This window comes from Lactuca serriola, chromosome 2, assembly GCF_051521515.1.
Source record: "Lactuca serriola cultivar US96UC23 chromosome 2, Lser_US96UC23_V15, whole genome shotgun sequence".
Classification (NCBI taxonomy): Eukaryota; Viridiplantae; Streptophyta; class Magnoliopsida; order Asterales; family Asteraceae; genus Lactuca; species Lactuca serriola.
Window position 1 is genome coordinate 113,878,170 of NC_136409.1, and position 13,218 is coordinate 113,891,387.

Genomic DNA, 13,218 nt, shown 5'->3' on the forward strand with positions numbered 1-13,218 from the left:
CGAGCATCCCCGAAGTCTGTAACTTTCCTGATGTGTTTCCCGAAGAGATTCCAGGAATTCCTCCCGAGCGTTAGGTCGAATTCCGTATTGACCTAATTCCTGGAGCTACTCCCGTAGCGAAGTCTCCGTATAGCTTAGCTCCAGCAGAAATGCAGGAGTTATCCAGTCAACTCAACGAGTTGCTCAGTAAAGGATTCATTAGACCGAGTTCCTCGCCCTGGGGAGCTCCGATACTGTTTGTCAAGAAGAAAGATGGATCCTTTCAAATGTGTATCGATTATCTCGAGCTGAACAAGTTGACTGTCAAAAACCGATATCCTCTTCCGCGAATAGATGATCTCTTCGATCAACTTCAGGGAGCCAGTTACTTCTCCAAGATAGACCTTCGATCAGGGTATCATCAGCTACGAGTTCATGAAAGCGATGTCTCCAAAACAGCTTTCAGGACTCGATATGGACACTACGAGTTCGTAGTGATGCCCTTTTGTCTAACCAACGCACCGGCGGTGTTCATGGACCTAATGAACCGAGTGTGTCGGCCTTATCTGGATAAGTTTGTCATTGTGTTCATTGATGACATACTCGTCTATTCCCGAAGCGAAGAAGACCAAAAACAACACTTGAGACTAGTGTTGGAAACCCTTCGATGTGAGAAGTTGTACGCAAAATTTTCCAAATGCGAGTTCTGGATTCGGAAGGTAACTTTCCTCGGTCACGTGGTAAGCGAGGAGGGTATTCATGTAGATCCTTCCAAAATAAAGGCGATAGAGAATTGGTCAGCACCGAAGACACCCACAGAAATCCGACAATTCTTGGGTCTCGCTGGCTATTATTGAAGATTTATCCAGAATTTTTCCAGAATTGCCAAACCACTAACCACTCTAACAAAGAAAGGTGTACCCTTTTGTTGGAGTGATAAACAAGAAACCGCATTCCAGATGCTAAATAAAGCCTTGTGCAGTGCGCCCGTTCTGTCCCTACCCGAAGGAACAAAGGATTTCGTTGTCTATTGTGATGCGTCTACTCAAGGCTTAGGCTATGTGCTTATGCAAAGAGGTAAAGTAATTGCGTATGCTTCTAGACAGTTGAAAGCACACGAGGTCAACTATACCACACATGACTTGGAACTAGGAGCCGTAGTCTTTGCGTTGAAGATTTGGAGACATTATCTCTACGGAACCAAGTGCACGATCTTCACTGATCACAAGAGCCTGCAACACATCTTTGATCAGAAAGACTTGAACATGAGACAACGGCGATGGGTAGAACTACTCAGTGATTATGAGTGTGAAATCCGTTACCATCCCGGCAAGGCCAATGTGGTAGCAGATGCCCTTAGCCGAAAGGAGAGTGCAGGTCGCAAGGTGAAGAACCAGATGATGACTATCCATTCCAAATTACCCATACAAATCCGAGAAGCCCAATTAGAAGCCCTCAAACCTGAGAACATGTCGACCGAAGCCTTGAGAGGAATGGAAAAGAAACTTGAGATCAGAGGTGACGGAGTCCACTGTTTCATGGATCGAATCTGGATTCCCAAGTTCGGAGGATTCAAAGAGATAGTTATGGAGGAAGCGCACAGAACCAGATACTCTGTTCACCCGGGCTCTGACAAGATGTACTTAGATCTCAAGAAACAATATTGGTGGCCAAACATGAAGGCTGAAATAGCTACATTTGTGGGCAAGTGTCTGACTTGCGCCAAGGTTAAAGTTGAGCACTAGAAACCCTCGGGTCTGCTCCAACAGCCCGATATCCCCAAGTGGAAATGGGAGATGATTACCATGGATTTCATCACCAAACTACCCAAGTGTTCAAGTGGGTACAATACTATTTGGGTAATTGTCGAACGTTTGACAAAATCCGCTCACTTCATTCCGATCAAAGAATCATACAAAATGGAAAGACTTGTGCGAATCTACATCCAGGAGATAGTTCGACTGCACGGTGTACCTGCATCCATTATCTCTGATCGAGATAGCAGGTTTACCTCCAGATTTTGGCAATCCCTTCAAAAAGCCCTTGGAACCAAACTAGATATGAGCACGACGTGTCATCCTCAGACCGATGGACAAAGTGAGAGGACAATCCAAACCCTGGAGGACATGCTTAGGGCATGTGTTATTGATTTTGGAAAGTCGTGGGACACACATCTACCTTTAATCGAATTCTCGTACAACAACAGTTACCACACTAGTATTAGGGTTGCCCCGTTTGAAGCCCTATACGGTCGCAAGTGCAGATCCACTCTGTGCTGGGCCGAGGTGGGGGATACCCAGTTAGCCAAGGGTCGAGTCCCGGACAGTGCTCTCACTGCTCCTGAAATAATCCGTGAAACCACCGAGAAGATCATCCAAATCCGAGAACGACTAAAAGCTTCACGTGATCGCCAGAAGAGTTATGTTGATAACCATCAGAAACCACTGGAATTCCAGGTTGGAGACCATGTCCTGTTGAAGGTCTCGCCCTGGAAAGGCACTATACGCTTTGGTAAGCGTGGGAAACTTAATCTGTGGTACATTGGACCTTTCGAGATCCTCGCCAGGGTCGGTCCGGTAGCCTATAAACTTCATTTACCTCGCGAACTTAGTAACATCCATCCCATATTCCATGTTTCAAATCTCAAGAAATGCTTATCCGATGAAACCCTAGTGATTCCTTTAGACGAGATCGAGATCGATGAAAACCTCAACTTCGTGGAGGAACTGATCGAAATCATGGATCGAGAAGTAAAACGTATGAAACAAAGTCGCATCCCGTTAGTGAAGGTTCGCTGGAATGCCAAGCGGGGACCGGAGTTCACTTGGGAGCGGGAAGACTCGATGAAATAGAAGTATCCTCAACTCTTTCTAAATCCATGATTTGTATTTTGTCTTGTATCTTGTCTTAAATTTTGGGACGAAATTCCCTCTAACGGGGGGATAATGTAACAACCCGAAATTTCATATCACTTCTTGTAACTCAAATTGTAATCCAATTCGATCAACCAAACGCCGTTTCCAAATCCGTTTCCGATTTCGCCATTTAATTAAGTCATTAACTTGTATTGAACTAAAATGACTTAATGGGGCTCTTAATGCCATTTGAAATCATTCTAACACCCCATATTAGTTATCGGAATAATTCTAGAATCGACCATATCGGGTTACGACAATTTGGTCGGGTGCGACCAAAAGCCCCACTTAACGCCGGTATCGGGTAGATTTCCGCCGTGTCCAATTTCCGAGCATTATATAAATGATTCAAAGCTTTCATTTGAAGCTTTTGGCCATTCTTCCATAAACAATTCCAACCTCTCTCCTCATCCATAATCAAAGGTCCAAAAACAAAGATTTAAGGCTCCAAATCAAAGAGGTAACATCCCTAACTTGTTATCTAACCTCTTTAGCCTTCAAATTAATGTTTAGATTGAGTTTTAGGACCTAGAACATGTGTTTACGGCCAAGGATCAAGCTTGGGCCGTAAACACCTAAAAATGGGGTTTTTAAGCCAATTAACCCTTCCAAATCATTGTTGGGACCTAGATACGACCTTAAGGCTTGCAAATCGGGACTTGAAACACTTAAATCATGAATTTTGTGGGACAAAAGAGAGTTTACGGCCAAGGCTCCTTCTTGGGCCGTAAACTCCTCAAAAATGGGGATTAAACACCTTAAAACATGTCAAAATGCCTTGTAACTCAACCAATAGCCTTGTGGTAAATCCTAGATCCATCTAAAAATAGTTTAGGGGTTTGTAACACATTAAAATACCACATATAGGAGTTTGCGGCCTAGGCACATGCCCTTTGGCCGTAAACTCATGAAACTATGTCAAAAGATGCATCTAATTCACTCCAAAGGCTTGGATAAATTTCTAGAATCACATGTGATTGTTTTAAGTGTCAAAAACTAATTATGCAAGAGCATAGGAGAGTTTACGGCCATATAACATGCTTCTAGGCCGTAAACTCCTAAAAGTATGTTATATGGTGCCCAAAATTGATACCAAACCTTGGAAAATTAATTAGAATCACATGTGATTGCTCCTTATGCCTCAAATCAGTTTTTCTTGACCCTAGGAGAGTTTACGGCTGTAAACTCCAAGTTTACAGCCGTGAACTCCCTTTTAAGTGGTATTAACTCATTCAAACCATTCCAAGGCATTTTAGTAAGTCATTCCAACAATCCCCAAGTCCAAACAAGCCATTAAACCCTCAAAATCACACCAACATGAGTTTACGCCCATAAACTCATGTATGTGTGTGTTTTGTGGCTGTAAACTCCCTTAAATGTTTACTCTTGGGGAGTAAACTCAAGTCCCAAGTCCCTAGTGCCAATATACGTCCGAAGATGTCACCCGGGTCACTCCAAACGTTCGTTTTGAGGTGTTTAACCTCGTTGGAGTGTAATGTTCCATAAGATTAGTGATTGTAAATCTAATTAGTTATATATGGACATTATTACACTTTACATAGGGACATTGCGAGTAATCAAGCCCCGAACCAACATCTAGTATCCGAAACCGTCGCATTTCCGAGTTTGGTGAATTCATACCCCTACCCTTTTTCACTGTTTTCACTATTTTCAGGGGGGAACACAAGCAAAGTACAAGGGATTACTTGTACTCAAAACTTGTTTTCATATGTGTGTTTTACATATTATATGCTTTTAACACTGATTGGTACAACTGATAACCTTTTTAACATGCAACTCACGTAAACATATTATTTGTGAAATGGGTTTATAAACTGTTATGTTTGATATATTTCACAAATGGTTTTCCACATTTTATCAGTTGAAAGCATGACAATAGAACATATGAACTTAAAACTTATACACTATCTTGTCCTCGGTAACATTCCACATAGATACGTAAATGGAGGATTATCATATTATTACCAGTAAATTTGTTATTCCTGTATGATTGGAGACACGTCCTCGGTGAACACTCCACAGAGATACGCGAGTGGAGGACTACACCCGTAACCAGAATCTCTGGGATTTAGAGAGCGTGACTTGAGTGTATAGATCTATACGGGGCTGACTACCCACACCTGGCTGCTAGCTACAACCGAACCTAAATGGTTCAAGGGTGACGAAAGTCATAAGTATGTGGACTACTTATTGCCACAGGTTTAGTCCATTGTATGGTTATGGAACTCGCAATTAGGATAACAGAGATTTACTTATAGTAATAATGAACAACTATATACATCTCTTACATTGATAACCCACATTTCGGAAAGTGTAGGACTTTCCTGGGAAACCTCGTACAGAATCAGATTTAACTAGAATACATCTTTTACATCTTTTACAAATGATAACCAACATTCAGGAAAGCATGGGGCTTTCCTGGGGAAACATTCATATAACCAGAAAAGTGTAACAAACGGGATAACTTTACATCTTTTACAATTGGTAATATACAATCATGAAAGTATGGGACTTTCCTGGGAATCCATTGGTACATAACCAGAGCAGTATAAGAAAACAGATAACATAAATGTACATTTTCACAAACGTAAACATGTTTTTAGTGTACAACTTTACTTAACATATTGTGAATCAACAATCAACTATTTTAAGAAAATATGGGATTTCTTGGTGTGCATAACATTTACAGAAACAGAAAGGAAACATGGACATTTTCACGACAAAAACCACTTATGAACTCACCAGCGTTATGCTGATTTTCAAACCGCTTGTGTTCTCAGGTCAACGTTAGAACAGGTACCAATTTGGGGTGATAATGATGGGGGCATTAGTCAATTTTTCTTTCAAAATCTCAAAAGCTTCTAAGCATTCTTTATAAAAATTAAACGGTGCATCTTTTAAAAGTAGTTGAGTCAAAGATCTAGTTATTTTAGAAAAATCCTTAATAGAACGACGGTAAAAACCCACGTGACCTAAAAAACTCCTAACGCCCTTCATATTAGTTGGTGGGGTTAATTTAGCAATATTGTCAATATTTGCTCGATCCACCTCAATCCCCGATTTGGACACTTTATGGCCTAAAACAATGTCTTCCTTCACCATGAAATGATATTTTTCCCAATTTAAGACTGAATTGGTCTTTTCACACCTAGCAAGCATCAAATCAAGGTTTGTAAGACAATCATTAAAAGAAGAGCCAAATACAGAAAAATCGTCCATAAATACTTCCATGAACTTCTCCGCCATGTCATGGAGTATCACCGTCATGCATGGTTGAAAGGTCGTCGGCACATTGCATAACCCAAAAGGCATGTGTCAGTATGCAAATGTTCCACTTGGGAAAGTGAAAGTCGTCTTCTCTTGATCATTTGGGTCAATAGGAATCTGGAAATAACCTGAAAATCCATCTAAGAAATAATAATAGATATGTCTACATAATCGCTAAAGCATTTGATCAATAAAGGGAATAGGGAGGTGGTTTTTGGAAGTGGCATTGTTTAGCTTGTGATAATCGATGCACACTTGCCAACCGGTTAACGTTGGTGTAGGTATGAGCTCATTCTTCTCATTTGTCACGATTGTCATCCCTCCTTTCTTCAACACTACTTGGACGGGACTAACCCATTGACTATCGGAAACTTGGTATATTATCCCCGCATCTAAGAGCTTGAAAACTTCTTTCTTAACTACCTATTGCATGTTTGGGCTCAAACGCCTTTGATGTTGCACTACCGGTTTTGCGCCTTCTTCAAGGTTGATCTTGTGTGAGCAGTAAGAAGGACTGATCCGTTTTATGTCAGTAATCTTCCACACGATTGTATTTTCCATTTCTTCAAAATCTTAACGAGGTCTTCCTTTTCAGATGGTGCGTGGTCAGAAGCTATAATCATAGGTTTTGATCACCTTCTTCTAGAAAAGCATACTCCAAGTGTTTTGGCAAAGTTTTGAGCTCTAATTTCGTACTCTGAACACTAAACACCTCGAGTGCATCATCAGAACTTGTCGAGGTGGCTAGTTATCCCGTCAGATCGCGTATTTTCGTCCCAACTCGTCGATTTGGTCTCATCAACTCGCCGAGTTAAGTATTCAGAATGTCTTATTAAATCTTCATATTCGCTTTCTTCAAGTAGCCTCTCTATCACTTTAGGTCTCTTTCAACATCAAAGTCATATTCTGATAATAAGGTGGATTTACTCTCCTTGTCTTTGGTTCGTTATTCAATTTCTTTTTCCATTAGTTCTTCCAAAATGTCCACCGAAAAAGTCATGTCGTCACTAAACCTAGAATGCCTCATGGCTCGATCAACTCCAAATGTAACTGAATCATATCCTACCAGAAGGCTAAGTTTTGACTCTCTTATGTCCACTATGGTGCAAGCAGTGTTTAAGAAAGGTCTTCCAAGGATAATGGGCACTTGGTGGTGTTTTTCCATATCTAACACTATGAAATCCGTAGAAACACGAATTTATTGACTTTTACCAATCGATCTTCGCATATTCCCCTTGGAAACGTAACCATTTTGTTTGCTAGATGAATCTCCATTTGAATTGGTCTCGGCTACAGAAGGTTCAATTTTTTAAAGAATGAGTATGGCATAAGGTTTACACTAGCTCCCAAATCGGCCAATGCATAACTTGTAGCTAAATTCCCGAATTGGCATGGCAAAGTCAAACTACCCGAGTCTCCCATCTTCTTTGGCAATTTATTTTACATCGCAGCTGAACAATTCTCATTTAGGGCCACCTTAGATGCCTCCTCCATCTTCATTCTATTTGTAAGAAGGTCCTTCAAGAATTTGGCATACTTTGGCATTTGTGTAACCGCCTCGATGAAAGGAATGTTAATTTGAAGCGCTTTGATGTGCTCTAGGAACTTTTTATAGTCTTAATTATGTTTATCTTTTTTAGCTCGACTAATGGCAATGGAGGTTGATATGGCTTGAGTGGAGGATTATTTTTCTCTTAAGATGGAAAACTCTTAGAGTTCTTCGCCGAAACTTGCCGAGTTGAGTCTTCAGTTTGCGATTCTTGACTTTCTTTATCCACTTCATGCACCACTTATGGATCTTCAATCGGGATTGTGGTCAGAGGAGTGACTATTTTACCGCTCCTATTGGTCACAATATTTACATGTGCTCCTCTCGGGTTTTTCTCGGTGTTGCTTGGAAGTCCACACAGTGAACGATTGGTGAATCATTGTGCAAGCTGCCCTAGTTGAAACAATTTCTAATGATAATGGCACATTACAATGGGTGCAAACATCAGGTCTCCAAACATACTCTACCTTACACTTTGATTCCACTTTTTCACCTATACCAAATTCAATTGAGACAACACTAATCTCTTTCAACCATTCTGACTCTGCTGACATTTCCACAAGAAATCTCATGAAAGCAGGCCTGCACCAGTGTTCCCTGCACATCTTCTATCTGATCTTGTCTATAGCAATCGGCTTTCCAATTTCATTAGCAATAAGTGTGATACCCTTGCTATTCCAGTATTCCAATGGCACATTAATCTCTTTCAAGCAATAACTTTGAAAGCTTCATACCCTTGCTATTCCAATATTCCCTTTTACCACTTCACAAAACTATAAGATTCAAGCAATTAAGAAGATGTTCATGCAACTCAATTAACTTTTCTATTAACAGGAACTAATTATCATTAACACATAAGGATCTTTTAACAAGCTTAACAAGATAATTAACTAAATCAATGTAATCCAAAGCCACTAATCAAACCATATTCGTAAGATCACCTAGTCTAAACAGAAGTATGGAGTTTTAGCCCATAACTTCAGAAAATAACACAATAAAAATGAAACTCATCAATGTAGGCATAATGTAAACAAGAGAATTAAGTAAATTACTAATGATTTTTCCTTTAGATCTCTTCAATTCCAAGCCTCAAGTTGAATTTCGAAAACCACAACTTCTGAGAACCTATCTGGCCTCCAAAAGTCGCTAAAAGCTTCTAGCAAAAGTTAGGGTTTTGAGTGAAAACATTCTATATATAGATTCTGAAAATCAGCTCCAACTCGTCCAGTTTTATGCACAAACTCGTCGAGTGTTTTTACTTAAAACGTGTGTATGGCAAGGCACTAATTTATCGGGAATTTTCATCTCTACTCGTCGAGTTGGAACACCAAACTCGACGAGTTCTTCTTCATTTTTGTCTTCTTTCTTCAAAATCCAATTTCCAAGCTTCCAATTGCTAGATCCGCTTCCTTTCACTTCCGAGCATGTCTTTATTGCTGAAAATGATATTTTAAAGTAATTAAGCACCTTTTGTTCCTTATTTAAGATAAAATTAACATAAAGTATTAAGATAATGCATGAATTTTATGACTTAATATGCCCATATCAAACTTGTATGTTCAATTAGAGAAAACATAGATCAATTTTTAGGGTTGCATGTACATACATGATTTATACGTTTTCCATAATTCCCATTAGTGGTATCAGAGCTTAGGTTTAGTTTTCTATTAAATTGATACAATCATTGAACTTGAACAAGAAGAAGCAAATAGAATCGTCATTATGTTCCATCAACACGGCGTGGTGTTCTTCCACCACGGCGTGTTGACCTGTGAAATCATCCAAACACGGCGTGGTGATTGTTTACCACAACGTGTTGGACAGTCAGATCCACAAAAATCGCATTTTTTCTTATCTCAGGAATTGAATAGGATAATTACCTTAAATAATGTTTTAAATAAGTAAAACTGAATAATTATCTAAGTGTTAGTATATCCTTATCTTGACTTCATGATTGGTTTATTTTTAAATTAAAATTAATTTCTTAATTTTCGAAATTTAAAATATAAATCCTGGTATTTTGAAAAGTTTAAAATACATCCTTATGGATCTTATTATTAATTTAATTAAGTGATTAGTTAAAAGATAATCCATAAATCCATAAAAGATTTAAATTTAATTAAATTAAAAGTTTAGTTTATTAAAAGATTAAACCCTTGCTATTTTAAATGTTTTAAAATACACCTTATACTATGTATATAATTAAAAGTTTAATATAGTATATGTATATGAATAGTCAGTCAAACCGCTAGTACGCCTCATTCATGAAACCATACTATAAGGGGAGTTTAGGGTAGTGGCCTATAAAATGACCGTCATTGGGTGTCCATTCTTACCAACCGCTCTCTTGTATGGTGGAGGATCGTTAGCCTAAAGGGTTTGATAGGAAAAATTAATCTCACTAAAAGTATAATGATATAAATTAACTAAACTATATTAAATACCACTCTTAGTTACTTTAGGAAAAGGTGAATTTGTATGCTAATCCATGAAATTGCACATTAGTGGAGCGTGTGTTGTTAACCAACATTAATAAAGGGTGGTAATGGGTGTCTCGAAAACTATCACTGATTAATGGAGCGCGTGTGGTTAACCGGTACATTAAAACGAGATGATAGATGACATCGGAAGTACCAAGCTAATTTGCATGATTATTCACATCTCGTTTGTGATCATCGGCATCCCAGTCACAAAAGTGAGAGCATAATCGAGATTTAACATGCTATTCATTAGATTCAATGAATCTAAAAAGATCCAGGAGTTTCATAAGATTGAAATTGGTAAGAGCCTTACCTACCTAAAGTAGATTAAAATTTAATTACGACATCCCTCTTCAAAGTTTGAATCGAAAATATAGATCCTAGCCTTAATTTAAAATTTATGTGTTAATAATTAAGGATTAAATACAACTAACTTGGATTCTCTTTTATCCCTTTATATATGTCAAGTCAAGACAACAATGGTCTTCCTAATTCCTTTGGAAATGGTTTTTCTCTACCATATAAAGATGATTTTCCACATTCTGATCAAGGTGATAGTATGTTCCCTTCTTCGAACAATGGTGGAAATGGATATCATGCTTCTTCAACTCTTCCTCCCTCTCCTTCAATAACTCTCCCCTCATCTAGAGTTGAAAGATACGAATCTACACAACCCCTAATGGCATGTAAACATGAAAATGGAAATTCTAAGTGTACGCATGTTCTGGAAATGAAATTGTACATTGACAAATTGGGTAGAATGGGTGTCATTTTCCCAAGGGAGAAAGTAGCTAATTTGGTTCTACTTTCGCTTCCTAAGTCGTATAGTCAGTTCATTGAGAACTTTTATATGAGCGACCACGACGTGAACCTAATTGATCTAAGACATATGTTGATTGTTGCTGAAGTAGAAATGCTTAAGAGCACAAGTGAAGCAAAAGTGTTTGAAGGATATAATTCCAAAATTTCCTTGGAAATAGACAATGATGACAATAGTGATCCCGGAAAAATTTCTCTTCCCAATGGAAAGGGATCGGCCAAGGTCAAACTGTTTGATTGTATGGTAAAGAGAAAGGCTAGTTCTGAGATAGTTCCATGTGCTAACCCCAAAAGGTCCATATGTTTCTATTACCAATTTTAGGGACATTGGTTGTGAAGCTTCCCTAACTACCTGAAACATCTCAGAGATGGTAAAGTCAAGTTGTGTGACTCGACTTCAGGTACATCCATTATCTAACTCCATTATTTTAATAAGTTCTTATTCATAGACTCTTAATACATGATGTGATGATCACATTTTGATGGTATTTCAAGATCTAAGAGAAAGAAGTAAGCTTAAGAAGAATGAGTTGAATCTGATCGTGTGATATGGATTTTGATTGCATGGTTCGATGATCAGGTTTTTGAAGGTACTACTTAGGAGTTATCATAATTTAATAGGTTGCTTAGGAAATATCTACAAACATAGTTTTCATTTTACGCATTGTAAGGACAAGTTCCAAATTTTCATTTATTATCAATAAAAGTGAAATTTTGGTTTATATAGTTGGTTTACTTTATATTTCCTTTCAATGACATTATGAAAGTGTTGTTTACATTTCTATTATTAGAAATGCTAATTTGATTCTTGTTATATCGCTTGTGGTATTGTTATAATTAACTAAGTGATAAAGAATTCTCATCACCTAAATTTCAATTGGATAGAAACTTGGAATCATGCAATTTGAATTGTGTGATGCATGGGAATTTTGATCGTTGGAAGATTTTGACTAATTCATTGATCACATGTTTATGTGAGTCAACGTGAAGGACTAATGGATCTATTACATATTGATATGGACTATTTAGATCCACCATAAAGGACGATAAGTCTATTCATCATAACTTGCTGATGTTTCAGTAAATATGGTTGTGTTTATAAGATTAAGCATAATTCTAATGCTTTTGAAAAGGCTCAAAGAGTAGCAAAACGAATAAGAAGAATCTGTTAGGCAGAAAGATAAAGATTTCTCCAATTTGAAAGGAAAGGAGAGTACTTTAGTATTGTGTTTTGTAATCATCTTAATGATTGTGGAACTATATCTCAATTGATCCTCAAAGAACATCATAGTGCAATTGTTTGACTAAGAAGAGAAATCGGATATTTTTAAAATGGTTCAAATCAAAAGATGAGTCACACTTTGTTTTCCAATAAAGTTTTAGAGCCATGCTCTAGTTACAAATGATCGTATCTTGAAACTATTTTATACTAAGTAGGTTTATAACACCTCATGAAATGTGGAGTAATAATGTTTTCTTACTCTATCACATTTGGAATTGGAAGTTGTGATGTTTTGCTTAAAACAAAGGATAAAATAAGACCAATTCCATGAAGTGTTTCTTGTGGAGAATCCACACTAACTTTTGGATATTTGTTTTTCTTGTCAAGGAATGTTACCTGAGATAAAAACTTATATGTAAAAAATTCAGTGGGAGTCTTAGTTTTCTTGAAGAGTTTCGGGGGTCAATTAAGAATAAACATTTTCGTTATCACTAGCACACGACCTGAGGTTGATGCCCTATTGTGTTAAGTTGACACATTTTTGTTTCTATCACTACTAGAAAAACAGCCTTTTACGACGCTCATTGCGCGTCGTAAAAGGCTCAGACGACGCGCAAATGTGTGTCAAGGAAGGCCATGTCATAAAGAGAGACGACGTGCATTTACGACGCTAATTTACGACACGCAATGCGTATCAAGGGAGGCCCTGTCATAAAGGAAGACGACACGCATTCGCATGTCGTAACCTTACGACGCGCGTGTTAATGACACGCAATGCGTATCAAGAAAGCCCCTGTCAAGAAAGGCCATGTCATAAATGAAGATGACACACATTTTTGCGTATCGTAAATTTAAATGTTTAAAAAAATATTTATATATTTATTAATTTTTAAATTAAATTATCATTTAATGTCACGTAATAGAAATAAAATACCATATACAAAAAGTACAATCCATTGCATAAAA

At 37.9% G+C, this 13,218-nt stretch overlaps 1 protein-coding gene across 1 annotated transcript; it reads right to left on the reverse strand.

Moving 5' to 3' along the window:
* Positions 1 to 6,230: 6,230 nt before the first annotated feature.
* Positions 6,231 to 8,336, reverse strand: LOC145089486 (uncharacterized). The gene is made up of 2 exons (XM_079027918.1): positions 8,045 to 8,336; positions 6,231 to 6,310 (listed from the first exon to the last, which is right to left on the reverse strand). The coding sequence occupies exons 1-2, from the start codon at positions 8,334 to 8,336 to the stop codon at positions 6,231 to 6,233; spliced, it is 372 nt and encodes a 123-aa protein (XP_078884044.1).
* Between the last annotated feature and the right edge of the window lie 4,882 nt (positions 8,337 to 13,218).